An 18,363-nucleotide genomic window follows, 5' to 3' on the forward strand; every position below is an offset into this window, starting at 1 on the left:
CGCTCCAAAAGCTCGTGGCAGAGCAACTTACCAAGGGACATATCCAAGAAACAACATCTCCTTGGAATTCCCCCGTCTTTGTCCTGAAAAAACCAGGCAAAGACGAATGGCGGCTGCTCCACGACCTCCGTGCCATCAACAATGTGATTGAAAATATGGGTCCCCTCCAACCAGGGATGCCGTCCCCCACAATGTTACCCAAAGATTGGGAATTGGCCGTAATTGACATCAAAAATTGCTTCTTTTATATCCCACTCCACCCTGAAGACACACCACGTTTTGCCTTCTCGTTTCCGTCCGTCAACCGAGAAGCCCCAGTGGAGCGGTACCATTGGCGAGTGTTGCCACAGGGCCTCAAATGTTCACCCACCATCTGCCAGCGGTACGTAGCTTCATTGCTGACCCCAGTCACAGAGGGCGTGATCATCCAGCATTATATGGATGATATCTTGATTTGTGCTCCCAATGACGATCTCCTTACACATGCGCTTAACCTGACAACCGATGCGTTGGTTGCTGCAAGGTTCGAGCTGCGAGAGGACAAAATTCAAAAGATGCCACCCTGGAAGTACCTAGGTTTGGAAATTACCAAGCGGTCTATCACCCCGCAAAAATTGGCCATCAAAAACAAAATTCGGACCCAAGCAGACGTCCAGCAGCTGTGCGGTTCTTTGAACTGGGTGAGGCCATGGTTAGGCATTACAAACAGAGACCTAGCCCCTCTTTTCGATTTATTGAAAGGGGGAGGGGGGCCGAGTTCTCCCAGGGAACTCACCCCAGAGGCCCAGGCAGCTTTGATTAGGGTCCAGGAGACAATGTCTGCCAGACAGGCCCACCGGTATGATCCGGACCTGCCCTTTAAATTCATCATATTGGGCAGGCTGCCGCACCTCCATGGTGTGATATTTCAATGGACAGACACCCCAGGGAAGGGCAAGGGCCAAGACCAAAGGGACCCACTCTCCATCATAGAATGGGTCTTCCTAAGTCACCATCGGTCCAAGAGAATGACAAGGCCACAGGAGTTAGTAGCAGAACTGATCCGCAAAGCAAGAGCGCAGATCCGAGAGCTAGCTGGATGTGACTTGGAATGCATTCACATTCCCATCAAATTGGAATCAGGCCAATTCACCAAGGCCATGCTAGAACACCTGTTACAGGAAAATGAATCCCTGCAGTTCTCTCTAGACAGCTACACAGGCAAAATTTCAGTTTTGAGACCAGCCCACAAAATTTTCGAATCAGAAATTGAATTCGCATTGTCCATCAAACGAATTCAGAGCAAAAAGCCACTCAAAGCCTTGAGTGTTTACAGACGCGTCCGGGAGTTCTCACAAGTCTGTGATAACTTGGAAAGACCCCCAGATGCAGCAGTGGGAGGCAGATATTGTGGAGGTGGAAGGCTCCCCTCAAATAGCTGAGTTGGCTGCTGTCGTCAGAGCCTTTGAGCGATTTTCTGAACCTTTTAATTTGGTAACCGATTCGGCATATGTAGCTGGTGTAGTGTCTAGAGCGCAGGATGCTGTCCTGCAGGGTGTGTCCAACAAAGCCCTGCACAAGTTGCTCTCAAAACTGATTAAGCTAGTCTCCCACCGAGAGCAACCCTTTTACGTGATGCATATCAGGTCACATACCAACTTGCCAGGGTTTTTGGCCGAGGGCAATCGGCGTGCCGATTCTCTCGCTGCCGCCCCAGCTCAGGTAGCACCGCTCCCAGATAAGTTCCAGCAGGCTAAGATCAGCCACCAGCTTTACCACCAGAATGCGCCCGGGCTGGTCCGGCAATTCCACCTCACCCGTGACCAGGCCAGAGCCATTGTGGCCACCTGCCCATCCTGTAAGTCGCTCCCCCTACCATCGGTGAGCTCAGGGGCAAACCCTAGGGGTCTGAAGTCCTGCGAGGTATGGCAGATGGATGTTACTCACATCCATTCCTTTGGGAGGATGAAGTACGTCCATGTCTCTGTAGACACTTTCTCTGGGGCAGTCTTTGCTTCTGCCCACGCAGGGGAGAAAGCCAAAGACATTGAAAAGCATCTGATACAGGCCTTCGCTATGCTGGGCGTCCCAAAATTGATAAAAACAGATAATGCCCCCGGGTACACATCCAAGGGATTTGCCAGCTTCCTGCAGCAATGGGGAATAGAACACAAAACTGGCATCGCATATTCCCCGACAGGTCAAGCCATGGTGGAGCGGACTCATCAGAGTCTCAAACGTATGCTGAAACAACAAACACCAACTATGAAAGTTGAGTCCCCCCAAGTTCGACTTGCGCGTGCCCTCTTTACACTGAATTTCCTAAATTGTTCTTTTGAAAACCTCAACCCACCAATCACTAGGCACTTTGGCAACCACGGGCAGAGCAAGGTTAGGGAAAAACCGCCAGTGCTCATCAAAAATCCGGAGACTTGGCAGCTGGAAGGGCCCCACGAGTTAGTCACCTGGGGACGGGGATACGCTTGCGTGTCCACGCCCTCAGGCCTGAGATGGGTCCCCTCCAAATTTGTCCGGCCATATGTCCCCAAACACCAGACTAATAAGAAAAAAGATCCTCAGGTGAAGCATGCAGCCCTCCGCAGACGGAGAAAGTCTCCTCCCTTCCTTTTTGACTTAACACCTTCTCTTTCAGAGCCTTCCCTTTCACCATCCAGTTCCCTGGACTCACTCTTCCCTTTTGATTTTAACCTCCCCTCCCTGGAATGCTAATTAATGTTCCAGTTGTTTTCCAGATGCAAGCTTCATCCCTCTCGCAAGTGACTGGCTAAGGTCGCTTTGAAGGATGAAGCCTCACAGGTCAAATCCAATCCATTTCAGAACACTCATTGTTCTTATTATAAGTTTTAGTAATGTTAAGGCCATCAATTCCACCGTGCACATCAGCCACGCCGTCTTCGCCGCCCCATCAGAGCTGACGCCGCTCGACGTAAACAGCCAGAAAAGCACCAAGCAGAACACCCAGAGGACATCGGGTTCAACGATGGGGAACAGGACTGTAAAATCTCCCATTTAAGTTATTTTCCGTTCTTTTCTTTTGAAAAACAGAAGAGGGAGATGTGGAACTGTGTTATTACATGTTTTAATATGTATAATTTCGTTCCATGTACCCCCCCCACGCTCCGTAGCGACCCCCCCGGGTTTTCCCATCTGTCCCCGCGGTTTGCCTTCCCGGGAAAGTGCAGAGTCATTGTGTTTACATCTCAGGCCATCTGTCAGTCACGCGGCGGGGTCGGCAGACGCCCTGGGACCCTCCACCTGTCCATTCCCCATTGGATGTACCCCTGCACCCCACTGCCCTCAGACCCCCCATGGCGTTACCCCATTGGCTGCCCCAGGTTTCCCCTGTTCAGTACTTAACCCGCGGGCTGGGGACGCCCCAGGCTTTTCTCTCGCCCGGCCACTGCGTGCTGCTGCCGCCCCGCTCCCCTGCCGCGGCTTTTCTCTCTGCCGGCCCCCGCGTGCTGCTGCTGCCACCACCGCCACCGCCGCTCCGGACGAACCCGCCGCTCCCGCTCCGCTCCGCTCCGCCGCTGCGGCCGCTGCCGCCGCGGCACTCGCGTGTGTCTGCCACAACGCCGCAGCCCCGCGCGCTGCCTCCCCTGGCTCGCGGCCAGCTCCGGAGCACGCCGCCCCGCCCCTGACCGGCAAGGCGGCACGAACAAACTCCAGCGTGGCACGCCGCAGTCTTTTCGGTTTTTGCTTTCCCAACCAAGCCGCAATAAACCCGGATTCTACCACCGGGAGAAAAGTCTCTCTCCTTTTATTCGCTGCAGGACTCGCCTTTTGTTCCCAGACCAGCCGACGCCCACGAGGGCTCGCCGGAAAAGACAGAAATTGCCCGCGCTCGCCTTCCCCCACGGAGCTAGCTGGGACAAAGGGGGGGAAAAGAGAGCACTACGGCAGCCCTGTGTGAGGTGGGGCTTGGGAAATAAAATCTCTCTGTTGCCCCATGAACTCGGGAGGAGCAGTCTTTGTCTCCTGTGCCCTCACTGCCCCACAAGACCAAAGAGATGTTCACCAGGGCCCTCCCTGTTTGTGGCCGTCCAGTGCCGAGCTGAGCAGGCAGCCAGTTGTGTTTGCACGTGAGCTGCCACAGGGAGACACACAGCAGCTGGAGATTTGAATAGCAGGGCTTGGGCCAATTCTTTTTCTTTCAGAGTGCAAGAAAGACACAAAAGCACAAGGAAACATGACAGTGTTTTGGTGGATTCTCTTTGTCCTGTGAAGTGGAGTAGCTGTTGGTGTTTCTGTGCTGCTGCTAATCCCTTCCATGAAAGAATCATTCCGGGAAGGAGCAACAACATCTGACACGCACCAAGTGTTGCCACCAGTTGCTCCAGGTGCTGCTACCAACAGCCCCTGTAGGACGGAGCACAGCCTCCAGTGCACACCAAAAGCCAGGGAATCTCAGGAAAACGGGAAACTGGACAAGACAAACGCAGATCTGAACCAATGTGGTTAATCAAATGTTCTCCGTTTATTCGAGATAAGATGGTAGTTTATATAAGCTTCTACATCGTTTACAGAAACAAAGGCACTCTGATTGGTAGGCTAACATTGTTCACCTTTTCCTTGAAGTGGCTTGAGCCTTACACTATAAATGTATACTAATTCACACCCAGGCAGCCCAGTGGTCCCCGTCACACCTTAATACTATTTCTATCTGTGCCACAAGCTCTGAATTTCTAACTGCGTCAGAGGCTTGAAGGCCTCACAAGGCCCAAATCTGAGGCCTAGACTGGAGTAGCTCAAATCTCATAACTCATGTCCTCTTTCTCTGAAAAATGCTGCAACACACACCAGCTTTGGCTGCCCTCTGGCAGAGAAGCCCTTTTGGGGCACAGGTTTCTGGGGCAGCAGACGGGCACCGGTGCTGCCAGGGCTCGGGGGAACTCTGCTTCGGCGGGGACTGTGCCTCAGCGGCTGATGTCAGCGCTCCCCGGGCCCCAGGGTCAGAGCAGCATTCCTGCCCTGGCCCACACGTTCCTGGTCTGTGTCACACGGCCGTGCTTAGGATGGCCACCATGTGGGACGTGTCCCGAGGAGGCCGTGCCAGCTTCTGTGCAGGGCCCCGTGCCCTTCCCACCAGGGCTGCGTCGGCAGCTGTGGGGGCTCCTGCTGCTCTGAGCCCGCAGAGCAGGGCAGCGTTTGCTGATGGTCTGAGCCGTTCCTAAAGATCCTGTTGGGCTGTCTGACACACTTGGGGCAAGGCATTCCTTCCAACCTGGGCCACTCTGGGGGGCTGGGGGTGGCCCCAGGGCAGGTGGCAGTGCGTGCAAGGGCCCTTTGTGACACGGTGCAGCATGGTCAGCGTGGAATGGAACGGGACAGGGTATCCAAGGGCCCTTTGTGACACGGTGCAGCATGGTGTCCAAGATTAAAAAAAGAACGTTTTCCTATTTACCATCTGAGTAGGAGTTGCCTTGGGGCAGTTTTCCTTATCTGCTGTTAATAGCCCCATCAATGCCTTGCCACATGACTCAGAGATAACACTGTCCAGGAGCAGGTGATTAAGGACACACCTCGTGACTCATAACGACCCATTGTAAGATGCTCTGCCCAGGGGGGAGGAGCTAGGCATTCCAACCTGGATAAAACTGGGGATTTCTAGACAGAGGGGCAGCCTTTTCACAGGTTCTCCGAGAGGACACAGCAACTACATCTGCTATCCCAAGAAGACTGCAGCTAATCCAATTTGGACTGCTACCAGCACGCTGGCCAGGTTGTATTCAGACTTTGTCAGTAGTCTTTCCCTTTGTATTATTGCATGTATTTTTGTCCTTTTCCCCTCTTCCCAATAAATTGTATTTCTGACTTGGAGTCTCTCACTGGTTTTGCTTTCAAACCAGAACACATGGTCACCGTGGAATGGAACGGGACAGGGTATCCAAGGGTCCTTTGTGACACGCTGCAGCATGGAACGGAGCCGGGTGTCCAAGGGCCCTTTGTGACACGTGGTGACACAGGAGCTGGTAGTGACAAGAGCACACCACAGTGCTCGGTGCACGCGACGGGACAGGACGGGACGGAGCAGTGCTGTGAGGAGCCCCTGCACAGCGCACTCGTTCGTGTCTGACCCAGAGTTTTTCCGAGGTATTACTCCTGCAGCTGACCTCGAGGCCAGACCACAGGACTTGCTGACCCGTGGCCTTCCCGAGGCTTCTCTTCTGCAGGTGCCCTCCAGGGCAGAGTGTGGGACTTGGTGCCCTGGAGGCATCTCCCATCCCTGCTGCCGGTGCCCTCGAGGCCAGACCACCATCCTTGACAGGATTCTCCTGTCCTTGTGGCAGGAGCCCTCGAGACCAGAGCACAGGACTTGCTGTCCCGAGCCTTCCTGAGACTTATCTCTTGAAGGTGCCTTCCAGGCACGAAAGCAGAACTTGCTGACTCGGAGCTTTCTGAGGCATTTCTCCTGCAAGTAGCCACAAATCCAGTCACTGACATGGAGCAGAGAGCCCCAAGAGTGCCCAAGCTGGCCTGGGTGGAGGGAGAGGAAGAAGGCCCTGGAGCTGCCCCTGCACACGAGACTGTGACACGGCAACAGAGTGCGAGGCACAGCTCCGGGTGCTCCCCGTGAACCTCAGCTCTGGGACCACTGCCTGCTCCAAGCTTCAGGGGCTGCAGGGGGAGCCCGGCTGGGCTCTGCCCTGGGGCCATCCTGCAGGGACAGCTGCACACAGGGAGCATTCCCTGCCACAAAGAGCCAAGCCAGGGCTGCAGGGCAGCTGCTCCAGCCCTGACTGCACTGCTGAGTGCTGTGCTCTGGGGCTGGGGCTCCCCGCACAGGGGACTGCATTGGTGTGCCAGAGGAGACAGAGAAGCTGCAGCTTCAGCCTAACTGAGGTGGGTGCGTGGGCTGGGAAGAGTGGGGAGGCTCAAGGGGATTCACAGAGCTCATCCTGCTGCAAGGACAAGGAAAAGGGAGCGGGAACTCAGCAGTGAGGAGAGCTGGGGGCTGGAGAGCAGCTCTGAATGACACTAAAATCCCACCGGACCTCTGAGACATTGCTGCTCCTCAGCCAGTGACAGGATGAGTCCCTAAGCCTGGGGCTCGGCCTTCTTCATGGTGAGGGGCACCAAGGAAGGCAACAGTGTGATGGAGACTGGAATGGGCTGGGAACTCACTGGGGGAAAAGAGGGAGCAGTTGGGAAGTAAAAGGCAGGTGGGGGAGAGAACAGCTCAGAGAAGGGCTGAGCTACAGCCTGAGCAAGCTGCAAAACGTCATTTGGGGTCATCCCAGATTGATTTCATTTCAGAAGTTATTGAACAAGTTTAGTTTTCGGCTGGTGGCATGTTTTACCTTGGAGGTGTACACTCTCCAAACTTGAGCTGTGCTGCTGAAATGCTCAAGCCAGTCTGTGCTGCAGGGCACCCCATTTCTCCTTTGGCTGATTGCGGCCCGGTGCTGAGCTCCAGCAGGGCCCTGGCAGAGCCCAGAGCAGCCTCAGCACCCGCAGAGCCCGGCTGCAAGGAGAGAAACCAGAAAGCCCCGTCAGCTGAAGGCTCCTGTCCCCTTGTCCCAGCTGCCCGCGGTGCCCCGCACTTCCTGATCCAGACTGGACCACACCTAGAATGCTTCCTCTATAAAAACTAACAACAAATTATTGAAAATAGATTTCAGACAAATAGGGCAACAAGAAAAAAGGTAAAAAATCCTATCTCTGTCAGAGGCTTGGGGAAGGCCCAATCCCTGCATGCCAGGGAAAAACCCACCCACAGGTGAGGGAAGCCCAGGCTTTCTCCCTTCCCCCTGCACTGCCCCCATGGTGATCCCAAAGCAAACAAGGGCAGTGGAGCAGCCCAAGCCCTTCCCTGCCTGCAAAGCAAAGCAGCCCCTGCACAGGCTCTGCAGTCCCACCTCTGCTCCCACCGTGGGGGTTTGTTTGTGTCGGGCTGGCTGCCCCAGCCCAGCCCCACCCGGGGCACGGTGGGTGCTGGGGGCTGTTGGCAGGGCCAGGAGCCCACTCCCATTTCGTACCCACCCCAGCCCATGCCCCCAGCCCTGACAAAAGCAGTCTGGCAGCCGACTGAAGGATCAGCTGCATCCGCCCCAGCAAAAGGGGAACCTTTGGTTCCAGGCCAGGCTGTGCAATGCCCAAATCTGGGAGCATCCCCTGCATGTGGACCCATCTGCAAATTCCCTGTGGAACCTGTCTTTAAAGGAGATGTCAGAATCAAAGTCCACCATCTTCAGCCTGCCGGTGGTCAGGTGGAGCAAGAGGTTGTCATCCTCGACGTCATCCTCGACGTCATCCTCGCTGCCCCCAGCAGCAGCAGGGCCCGACCCAGCTTTGCTTCCGAGATCAGACGAGACCGGGCGCTCTCAGGGCGGTGTGCCATGGGCACCTGGCAGCCCCTCAGCAGCGCCCTTCAACACACCCCAACACATTCTGGCACAAGCCCAGAAAACCACGGGGGCTCCGCACGGCCAACAGGGCCAGCCCTGCCCACAAGAAAATCTAGAGCCAGACCCGAGCCCACAACACACACACAAAGGATAGAAAAAAAACAAGGCCCATGTCTAGGTTTGAAAAGACAGGAGTCTGTGAAGGAAGGCAAAAGCCTCCTGTGAAATGGAAAAGGTAAACCCCCTCCCTCCGAATTACCACAATTTAACAAAAGGCTCTCAGGCAAAGATATGGGAAAGGGAATAATAGTTCTTTACCAGGAAAAAAACTAAATAAAAATAATAATTTAAAAAATGCAATTAGTACAAATGAAACTAGTGATGGAGGCAGAAACCTGACACCCTGAGGAGTCAGGGTGTTGGTAGTAGTCCAGTTAAAATGGTGGCTGCTCCTCCTGGAGTGGCAGATGAAATGCTGCTGAAGTGGTGATCTCTAGAAGGGTGGAGTTTTCTCTGAAGGTCTGGTAGTAGCTGGGCCTGGTCTTCCTCTAGGAATTCAGCAGAGAAGAAGCTGGTGGGATGAGGTTCTGGGGGTCCTGGTGGACACTGGAAGGGAGGTTGGGGGTACTGGGTGTGACTGGGAGGGACTAGAGTGAGCCTGGAGGAGCTGGATGGAGATTGGGGATGGAAAAGCAGAGATTGGGATGAAGTTGGTGTGCTGGAAAGAGACTGGGAAGCGTTTGGGTGAATCCTGGTGGGGCTGAGAAGGGACTGGGAGAGGGTTTAGGCGTACTGGGGTGGTGGAGACGACTGGAAGGGGGTTGTGGGATTCTGAAAGGGATGGGAGACGCTTTGGTGGGTCCTGGGGAGGTGAGGAAGGGATCATGGCAAGTTTCAGGGGGTCCTGGGTGGACTGGGAGCAATCAGGAGGGTGCTTGGAGAGGCTTGGGGTGTCTGTGAGAGGTTTTGGGGGGTCCTGATGCCTGCAGGCCTCCCAGAGATGCCGCTGGACGCCACCGGCAGCAAGATGCAGACGGGGATCAGGGACTACGAGTTGGGCTTTGTCTCCCTGTTGCTGGGGCTCAGCTTCTACCTGTGCAAGTGGGTCAAGGGGGGTCCCGGGGGTCATGTCCCCTCTCCCCAAGACTGTGGGTGCTCCACCTGGGGCCCCCAGCCCGGTGTCACCCCCTTTTCTCTGCCCACAAAGCTCCTGAGCCGCCGGCGGCCGCAGAGCTTCCCCGTGGCCTCGGGCCCAGCCGGGATCTCCCGCTCCATCCCCACGCTGATTTTGGGGGGTCCTGTGTACCCCCAGCCCTGCTGTCACTCTGCCCCTGCCCGCCTGCTCCCAGTGTTCCCAGTAACGCTTCCCAGTTAAACCCAGCCCAGTTTGCGGGGGCACTGGGGAGGGACTTGGGGGGACCCCACGGCGGGGCCGGCACTGGGCAGGGAGGGCGGGGTCCGGGTGGGGAACACTGCCTGCTGCGGGTCTGCCCGGCAACTGCTGAGTCATCAGCGCCGCTCTCTCTGATTGGCTGACTCTTGTCCACCGCATTCTCTCATTGGCTGAGGAGAGGCCCGGGAGTGCAGAGAAGGAACGGGAGAGATCCCGCCCCGAGCAGCGGCACGGGGACAACAGACCCAGCCCGGGCACAGGGAGGGAATTTATTACCAACAAAACCACGGCAGCACGAGGAGAAGGGAAAGAAATCCCTCCAACACCTTCCCCCCACCCAACGGGGATTACCCACAACAGGGTAATCCACCAGGGAGAGACGGGGACATCCGAGATTAGACCAAAGCCAATTTTATTGTGTGTACCAGTTTTTTATACAGGGATTTACTTCTAGGGTCCTTATATAGGGCTCTGTTTTTGGTAACAATTTCCCATTGGTTACACATTCTTCGTGACATGACATCACCTGGCAACATTATTTTATCACAAAGTCTCACACCACGTTGCTCGGTCACTTCTTGCCCAGGGAGACTTAAACTGTGTCTGTGTCTCCCACAGTTTCTGCTCAGTCAGGCCTCAGATATCGGGCCCCTTTATCAGCTCCGTTGCTTTACTCTCTGTTTTATTCCCCATACGGGGGCACCAGGGCTCTGCCCAACGGGGGTCACTGGGGATCATCCAGCCCGGATCCTCCCATGGGGGATGGAGCTGGAGCAGCGCACCAAGCTCTTCTCTCACTCTCTTCCCTCACTCCAAGCTCTTCCCTCACTCTCTTCCCTCACTCCAAGCTCCTCCCTCACTCGGGGCACTCACAGGGCTTCAGTTAGTGGTGCCTCCGTTGGTGCTGGGTCAAGTGAGAGCTCCTGGAGAATCTCTTCCCACACTCCCCACACTCGTAGGGCCTCTCCCCAGTGTGGATGCGCCGGTGCACGGTGAGGTTGGAGTTGCGGTTGAAGCCCTTCCCACAGTCGGGGCAGCGGAAGGGCCTCTCCTCTGTGTGAATCCGCTCATGTACGAGGACACTGGAGCTGGTCTGGAACCTCTTCCCACACTGGGGACACTCGTAGGGCCTCTCCCCAGTGTGGGTGCGCTGGTGCCTGGTGAGGTTGGAGTTTTGGCTGAAGCCCTTCCCGCAGTCGGGGCAGCGGAAGGGCTTCTCCTTCGTGTGACTCCGCTCATGTACGAGGAGATTGGAGCTGGTCCGAAACCTCTTCCCACACTCCCCACACTCGTAGGGCCTTTCCCCAGTGTGGATCCTCTGGTGCTGGATCAGGTTGTCGCTCCGACTGAAACCCTTCCCACATTCCAAGCACTTGTGGGGCTTCTCCCTGCCATGAGGCTTCTCCACCAGCTCCGAGCTCCGGCTGGATCTCTGCCCGCCTTCCTGGCTCAGGGGGGCTCTTTCCTCCCCGCAGCTCCCTGGGCTGGGTTTGCAGCTCCTCCTCCTGCAGCATCTCCGGGGCTTTTCCTCCTCCTCCATCCAGACACGCCCAGGGAATAAAAATCCTGGTTTGGGGTAAAAAACAAGAGGAGAGCACCTTGGACTGGAGATTCTTCCGTGCTTCAGTTCATCTCAGGAAGTCATTGGGAATCTTGTGTCTGTAAGAACCTCCAAAACACCAAGATTTAGCCCAAAAATCCCACAAATTTCAAGATACAGATCAAAAACTCCCCAAACATCACAAGTCAGCGAAAGCCTCCTCCAAAACATAAAGATTCAGCTGCCACATAAACCAAAGCACCAACATTTAGCCCACGAAAGCTCAGAAACACCAAGATTCATCCCCTGAAAATCCTGGATCTCCCTCCACAGTCACTGGCGGCATGTGGGGGAAGCAACGCTCCTGGGGCTGGGGGGAGGCTGCAGATACAGGGAGGGGTGGAACCTTCTGCTGCTTCCTCTTTCTGCTCCTCCTCATCCTCCTCTGGTGTCTCTGCTCTTCCTCACACTCCTCTTCCTCTTGCTATTCCTCCTTCTCCTGCACAATCCCACCTTCTCCTGCCACCTACATTGTTTGACCATTCTGTTCCTCAAGCCTGCTTCTCCTTCCCTTCTCCTCCTGCCCCCAGGCCCAGCACCCACTGCCGGCTCCCTCTTCCCCCCAGACCCACAGCATCCCAGCCGAGGGGCAGGGATGGAGCTGGGGCAGGTCGGGCTGGGGCAGCGCTGGGCTCTCGGCCGCTCCCGCCCGCACTCGGTCCCCACTGCAGCCGCTCCCGCCAGGACAGCGCGGGGGGGCCCGGCCTTGGCGCTGCCCCACTCCCACCTCCCCAAATTCCCCTCGCGGGGGCGATGGGGCCGAGGCAGGGAGTCCAGTTGGGGAAGGCTCAGAGGGCCAGGGAGCTGTACACAAGGGAGTGACAGGAGAAGGAATCGGTTTTAGAAAATGTTATTAATTGATGACACAGACTGCTGCTCAGCCAAGGTCCTGCTCTATTCATGAACTTCCAGAAGAACAACAAAGACTTAACAGAGCCATGAATATCATTTGCTATATAAAAGCAGGGAGCATATTCAGGGAGTATGTAGTAGCTGGATCGGGAAGTCTGTAGCTCTCAAGTACTTCAGCCAATGGGGAAAGCAGAGGGAGATGTGGCCAGGAGAATTAGGGTGAAATGGAGGCTGTGTCCTCCAACAATTGGAGAGATCCCATGGGGAATGTCCCATGGCCTCTCCCATTTTTAGAAATGAAATTAATTTCACAGGACTCCTCTGTCTGCTTTGTGGACAGAAACCTCTGGTGATGTCAATTTTTCCGCACACCCTGGGGCAGGGAGTGCAGCTGAAGGTGCCTCACCCACTTTGGGTGATCGGCTCCCTTGGCTGGCGGCGGCACCGGGGATTGATTGGGGACCCGGGAGTGACCAGGAGACAGACGAGTGACACATCAGGGAGGTCTGTGAAGAGTCAGCAGGGAGAGAGCACTGAAAATCTCATCAGTGAGTGCCCTGGGATCTTTGGGGAGTGAACATGGCAGGGCACCCATGGAGGGGTGAAAAGGGAAAGCCAGGGAGGGGTCCTGGCCAAAGGGATGATGATCCCAAAATGTCTCTGAAGGGTCCCATGGGAGAATGCTGAGGTAGTTTGCACATTCCCCCAGAGGTAATTGAGGACATGGAACCCAGGGAGGGCAATAAGGGAAGGGGAGAAGGGATTTGGACAACAGGGGATGGATGGTGTTGGTGCCCTGGGAAGGGATCGGGTGAAGGGGAGTGTGCAGCAATATGGTTCAGGCAAGAAGCAGCAGGAGGAATGTGTGTGGTAAGAAAAAGGATGATGGCAAAGAGGAGGAACAGAAAAGTACTCAGGATGGGGATGTTTTTCAGCAGGGTCTTATCCTGACAATTTGCCAGCTGATACTTTGAATTCCCAGTTTCCAGGAGAGGAAAAGAAGGAGGTCAGGATGTCAGGGGTTTCTCTGTGGTGGGCAGCGGCAGCAGCGGGCGCAGAGGTGCGGGACCGGGAGCAGGGCTGGGGGCCTGTGGGGAGCTGCGGGGCCAGGCCGGGGCTGTGGGGCAGCCGGGGCTCAGCGCCGGGCGCTGCCTGAGCCCACCAGCCCCGGGCAGGGCCGGCAGTGGCCCCCGGCCCCCAGGAGGCTGCGGGATGCCCCGGCCGCTGCCCGGCCCCGGGGAGCTGCCGGCCCTGCCCGCCGGGGGGGCCGCCTTTGGACACTGCGGCAGGACAGGCACCGGCTCTGCCACACGGGCTGTGCAGGGGACCCTGAGCACAAGGAGCAAAACAAAGCAACATCTGGGAAATGCAGAGTGCTCATGGAAGGTTCAGGATTTTCTGTTAAGGATTTGGTTTGGGTCCCTGCAGAAAGGAAAGATTTTGCAGAAAGCTCAGCAGCTCTCAGAGGATGAGCACCCACAGGCAGTGACCGGGGCTGCAGGAGTGGCAGAAGAAGGCCCTGCAGCACTTGGGCACAAAGGCACAGCAGCTGAAGGCAAGAAAGGATGAGCAAAAGGCCAAGCTGAAGGCAAAGGCCATGGCAGAGTTCCCACAGCCCCTGAGGGACCAACCCCAGGGCCCAAGGGGGCCCCAGCACCCAGGGGACGGCCTCGGCCACAAGCACCTGGCAGAGGCATTGCCCTCCTGGCCAGGGCAGAGCCCACCCAAACAGCCCCTGGGAAGGAGTCAGGGCTCCAGCTGCAGCCCACAAGGACACTGCAAGCACAGACAGCAGCACCCTCAGGAGGAGCGAGTCCACCCCTGCATGGACATGGATTGTCAGGGCTCTCTGAGCTCCCATCCCACCGGGGACCCACCACACTGCATCCCTGGAGAACATCCAGGCTGGGTCTGCATCCAGAGGAGGCCTCTCCTGATGGACACAGGGGCCTCTCCATCCACTCTGAATCTTACACCTAAGAGGGGAAAATTGTAAAGGAGTGTTTTCATTATGAAGGGAATAAATGGGAAAGCTGAGCTGGTATCATTTGTTCAATCCCTCTTAGGAGCTGTGGGGGATAGGTTTGAAATAAACCCATTTCTTTTCTTCCTACTGTGATTCATATTAACTAGGAAGGAAGTTGATGGTGGCATTGTAATATTGTAAAAGGTGATACAGAGGTTATTGCTGCTGTACCTTTGTGTCAAATGTCTGGACTTTTTAACCCCAGACAGCCTCCATGCTGTGGTATGGACAGGAGAAAGAGAGCAAAACCTGAGAAAATGAACAACCAAAAATATTGATGCCTCAGCTGTGGCTCTTCCAGACTCAGAAAAGAAATTGGAATTGATGGGGAATGTTCAACAGGGCCATGCCAAAGGAATTCTTGGGCCAACAAATTTCACCCAGTGGCCACAGTGGCCTCATTGTCTGCAGAATTTTTCAGCCACAGCTTCAACAGGAACCGAGGCCCAAAACCTGATGACAACAGGATCTCCAACTGTTCCAGTCTGCCATCAAGTTCAAGCTTTGATAACCAAAAGAGCCTCGCAATGGATGAGCAGTGCTCGGTTATTACAGTGTGAAACTTGTTCAGTGGCACAGGAGGATTCAGAACTGAGGACAGGGGAAGGGTTTAACCCAGCCTCCTGTTTGAACAGCCCCCAGAGGGGCTGGGAAGAAACCCAGCACTGCATTCAAGTGACACAGCTCCAGACCCAGCCTGGGGGAGATTCAGGAGACATTGCCCGGCTTGAGGCAGAAAATGTCTTTGTGGATGGCTCTTCAAGGGCAGCAGAAGGGAAAAGAGTTCCAAGACACGCTGTTATTGAGGAAAGGGAATCAGACAAAGCCCAGGTTACCCCTCATGGTCAGCTCAACTGGCACAGCTGTGTGTGCTTGTAAGAGCCTGGAACTGAAATGCCCTGAGCAGGAAGGCTTCAATATCTTCTGGTGACACCATCTCACCTAACAGGGGGCAAAAGCAATTGTGATTGCTCAGCAACCCCTGGATCACTTTTAAAGATATTTCTAAAAGAAATCATTCCAATAAAAGGCATTGAAAATGAAAGAGACTCAGACAGCAGAGCTCATTTTCCAGGAAAGATCCTCCAGGGGGTTATGGCAGCTTTAGGAATACAATGGGACCTCCAGAACCCCTGGCACCCCCAGAGCTCAGGCTGGGTACAAATAATGAAAGGGGAAAGAAAGAAACACCTTTGGAAGCTGGGGATAGAAACCAAGATGCCATGGGTACAGCTTTTGCCATTGGCTTGGGCAAGAAGAAGAGCCAGACCCAGGGCAGATATTCAATCATTTCCCCTTGGAATTGATCTCGGGAATTCCTTACCCTGGGAATTCTCCACCTAGTGCAGGGTGGAGATAAGGGATGCACAGTTAAAGCAGTCTGTGGCCAGAATCCTGTCTCTGGTGCAATCTCTCCCCCAGGAAGCTGGGCTGGCACAGAGCTGCCTTGGCACTTTGCTGTTGCCAACATCCCAGCAGGACATCGGCTCCTGCCTAAGGAGTGCAGAGCAGCACCACTGGTGGCCAAGTGGCGTGGCCCGTGCCAAGTGGCCCCGAGGCCAGAAACAGCCGCCAGCACAGCTGAGCACGGGGGACCCCTCAGCCTCGGCTCCAGGTCTCTGCAGCCCCGGAGATTTGCACTTCCCGCCTGCAGCAGGAGGATGGGAGGCCCCCACTGAGCCTGCACTGAAGGCAGCGCAGCAGCAGCCAGGGCTCCACAGCGGGGCAAGGCCCTGGGCCTGCCCACACATCCTCTGCTGAAATCCTCGGCCTGGCCACCCTCCTTTGGCAGCTCCAGCCACCGGGGACAGCCCTTGCTGCCACTGCTGCAGCTTCAGCGCTCTCTGGGCCTGCCCTGCCACAGCTGCTGGGCAAGAGCACGGCACAATTCCACTCTGGCTCTCACTTACACTCACACACTGCCCTGCCTGCCATGGCATTGATGGAAAATACACCAGCTCATAGACTTTAACATTGTTAACCTTTCATTTCTCTACTCTGGCTTGCTTTGCCTTGGCCCTAGGGAAAGAAATGTTAAAGGTTTTGTTAAGAGATGTTACACCACTCAATGGAGATGAGTTTAACATCTCAACACACTGGGAATGGCCCAAAAGATACCCACAAAGATAACGCCCAGCAGCAAAACATCAACCCCAGCAGCAAACAGCAACCAACACCTACCCCAGACACTGCCAGGGCTGCAGACACCTGGTCTGCAAAAGGCTGAGAAGGAAATCCAGCACTTCCCACCTCATTAACAGCAGAAGCAAAGAAATCCGGGGCCACAAGGAAACCAAATACTAAAAACTGCACAGCCTGAAACTACATAACATTTAACCAGTGGATTTAGACTGGTTCAGACTGTATCAAGTTCGGGAAAAATCGAGTAAAACCCATGTGTCATGGAACGATTTTCTCTGCACGCCCGGGCTTTGTGGGGATGGAATGATTTCTGCAGCACATCCTGGCCAGAATTAAGGAATGCCTTGACTCTTCCACTAAACATAGTGGTAGAGTTTTTCTTTTTTCCTGCAGTTTCAGTGCAAAGTTTATAGCATTGGAGTATTTTTTGTAATAATCCTACTTCTATATTGCCGGTTGGGTTTGGTCAGGGATGTGAGAATGAGTTTTTACTCCGAGGAGAAAGAGAAGAAAGTGAATTGTTTTGGAATTTTTTTTGTCTGTGTTTTATGTGGCTCTTAGAGATACCAAAATTTTGGTCTGCATTTTTCAACGTTCACCTTTAGGCTGCACTTCGTAAAACTAGAAGAGATTTAAGTGTGACCCTTTTACCCATAAACAGTAAACAGATGATCTGAAGGAAAAAAAAAATCAGCAGGTTGTGGGGGGGCCACATGTGAGGCTGCTGAAGCTGCTCTGGAAGAGAAGCTGCATTCCAGGCACCCACGAGGAGCTTTAGAAATGCAAATTAACACTGCTGGGGCAAAGGGGGGACAATGTACCTGGCTCTTCTTGCCTGGGGCAGGAATTGGCTGATTCCCTCTGCCCCTCACCCCAAGCTCTGCCTGCTTACACAGATGGAATCTGCACAGCTGAAGGCAGAGCCCATGGTGAGGATCTGACTCTGAAACAGAAATGGCTGAAGCTGCAAAGGGAAACGGCAAATGGAGAATGTTGTGAAAACTTCACTGCCAGGGGTCCCCCCTCTCGGGGTCCCCGCTGGGGCTCCTGGGGCTCTCCTCTCTCTGCGCTCCCGCCCAGGGAAGCCGCGGCTCTCCCGGGGCTCCCCAAATCCGGGGTCCCCCCGCCGCTCCCGCCGCTCCCGCGCGGTCCCCACGCGGCCCCGGCAGAGCTCGGAGGGCCCGGCCGGGAAGCCCAACCCGCACCGCGGGGGGCCCGCATCCCCCCGGCCCCGCCGGGGCTCTGCCGCCACCCGCACCGGGACCCCCCAAAAACACCTCCCGGGGACCCCCGATGTCCCCCCGAGGGCAGCTGCGGCTCGGCCTTGGAGCCCCGCCAGCTCCAAACATCCCCCCAAAAACCCCAAACCCAGGGAGCCCCGGGATATTTGGGGCCAGCTCCCCCTCCCCGGGCACCTGCGGGATGGGGGCGACGCTCCCGGGGTGCTGCGAGTTCAGGCAGAGCCGGAGCCCCGCGGTTTATCCTCCCCGCTCCTCCTGCTGCTCCCGCTGCCGCTCCGCCTCTTCCTCCCTCCTCCTCCTCCTCCCCGCAGCCGCGGGAGGGGCGGGGATGGAGCCGGGACAGCTCGGAACGCAGAGAGGGGTGGGGGGATGCCAGGAGTGACTGGGCTGTACTGGGATCATACTGGGAGCAGCTCCTGGGTGACTGATCCTACTGGGATCCTACTGGGATCATACTGGGAGTGAGGAGGAGCAGCGCGGTGGCTCCAGCGCTGGGGCTGGGGGCGCTCCTGGTGGGCGAGGGGGGAGTGGGACCCCGGCACCGGGACCCTGAATCGCCATTGCCGGCACCGGGACCCCCCCTGCTCCCCTTATCCTGCACAGGGACCCCCCTGAATCCCCCATTTCCGGACATCAGGGCCCTCTGCTCCCCTTTTCCCTGCTCCCAGCCTCTAGATTTCCCGTGTGCCTGATCCTGGAACGCCTTGGAACACCTTGGACCCCCATTCCTGCCTTTCCCAGCCCCCAGCCCCACCTTTGTG

The 18,363-nt window shown here is 55.8% G+C and overlaps 1 protein-coding gene across 1 annotated transcript in view; it reads right to left on the reverse strand.

Annotated features, from left to right (window-relative positions):
* Positions 1-12,190, reverse strand: part of LOC101233471 (uncharacterized) — a 509,180-nt gene extending 496,990 nt beyond the window's left edge. The window contains 1 exon segment of the mRNA XM_072921466.1: positions 10,695-12,190. Coding sequence (XP_072777567.1) covers positions 10,695-11,281 — 587 coding nt within the window. The 5' untranslated portion in view covers positions 11,282-12,190.
* Between the last annotated feature and the right edge of the window lie 6,173 nt (positions 12,191-18,363).

Source organism: Taeniopygia guttata, chromosome 37 (genome assembly GCF_048771995.1).
Source record: "Taeniopygia guttata chromosome 37, bTaeGut7.mat, whole genome shotgun sequence".
In the NCBI taxonomy this organism is placed as follows: domain Eukaryota; kingdom Metazoa; phylum Chordata; class Aves; order Passeriformes; family Estrildidae; genus Taeniopygia; species Taeniopygia guttata.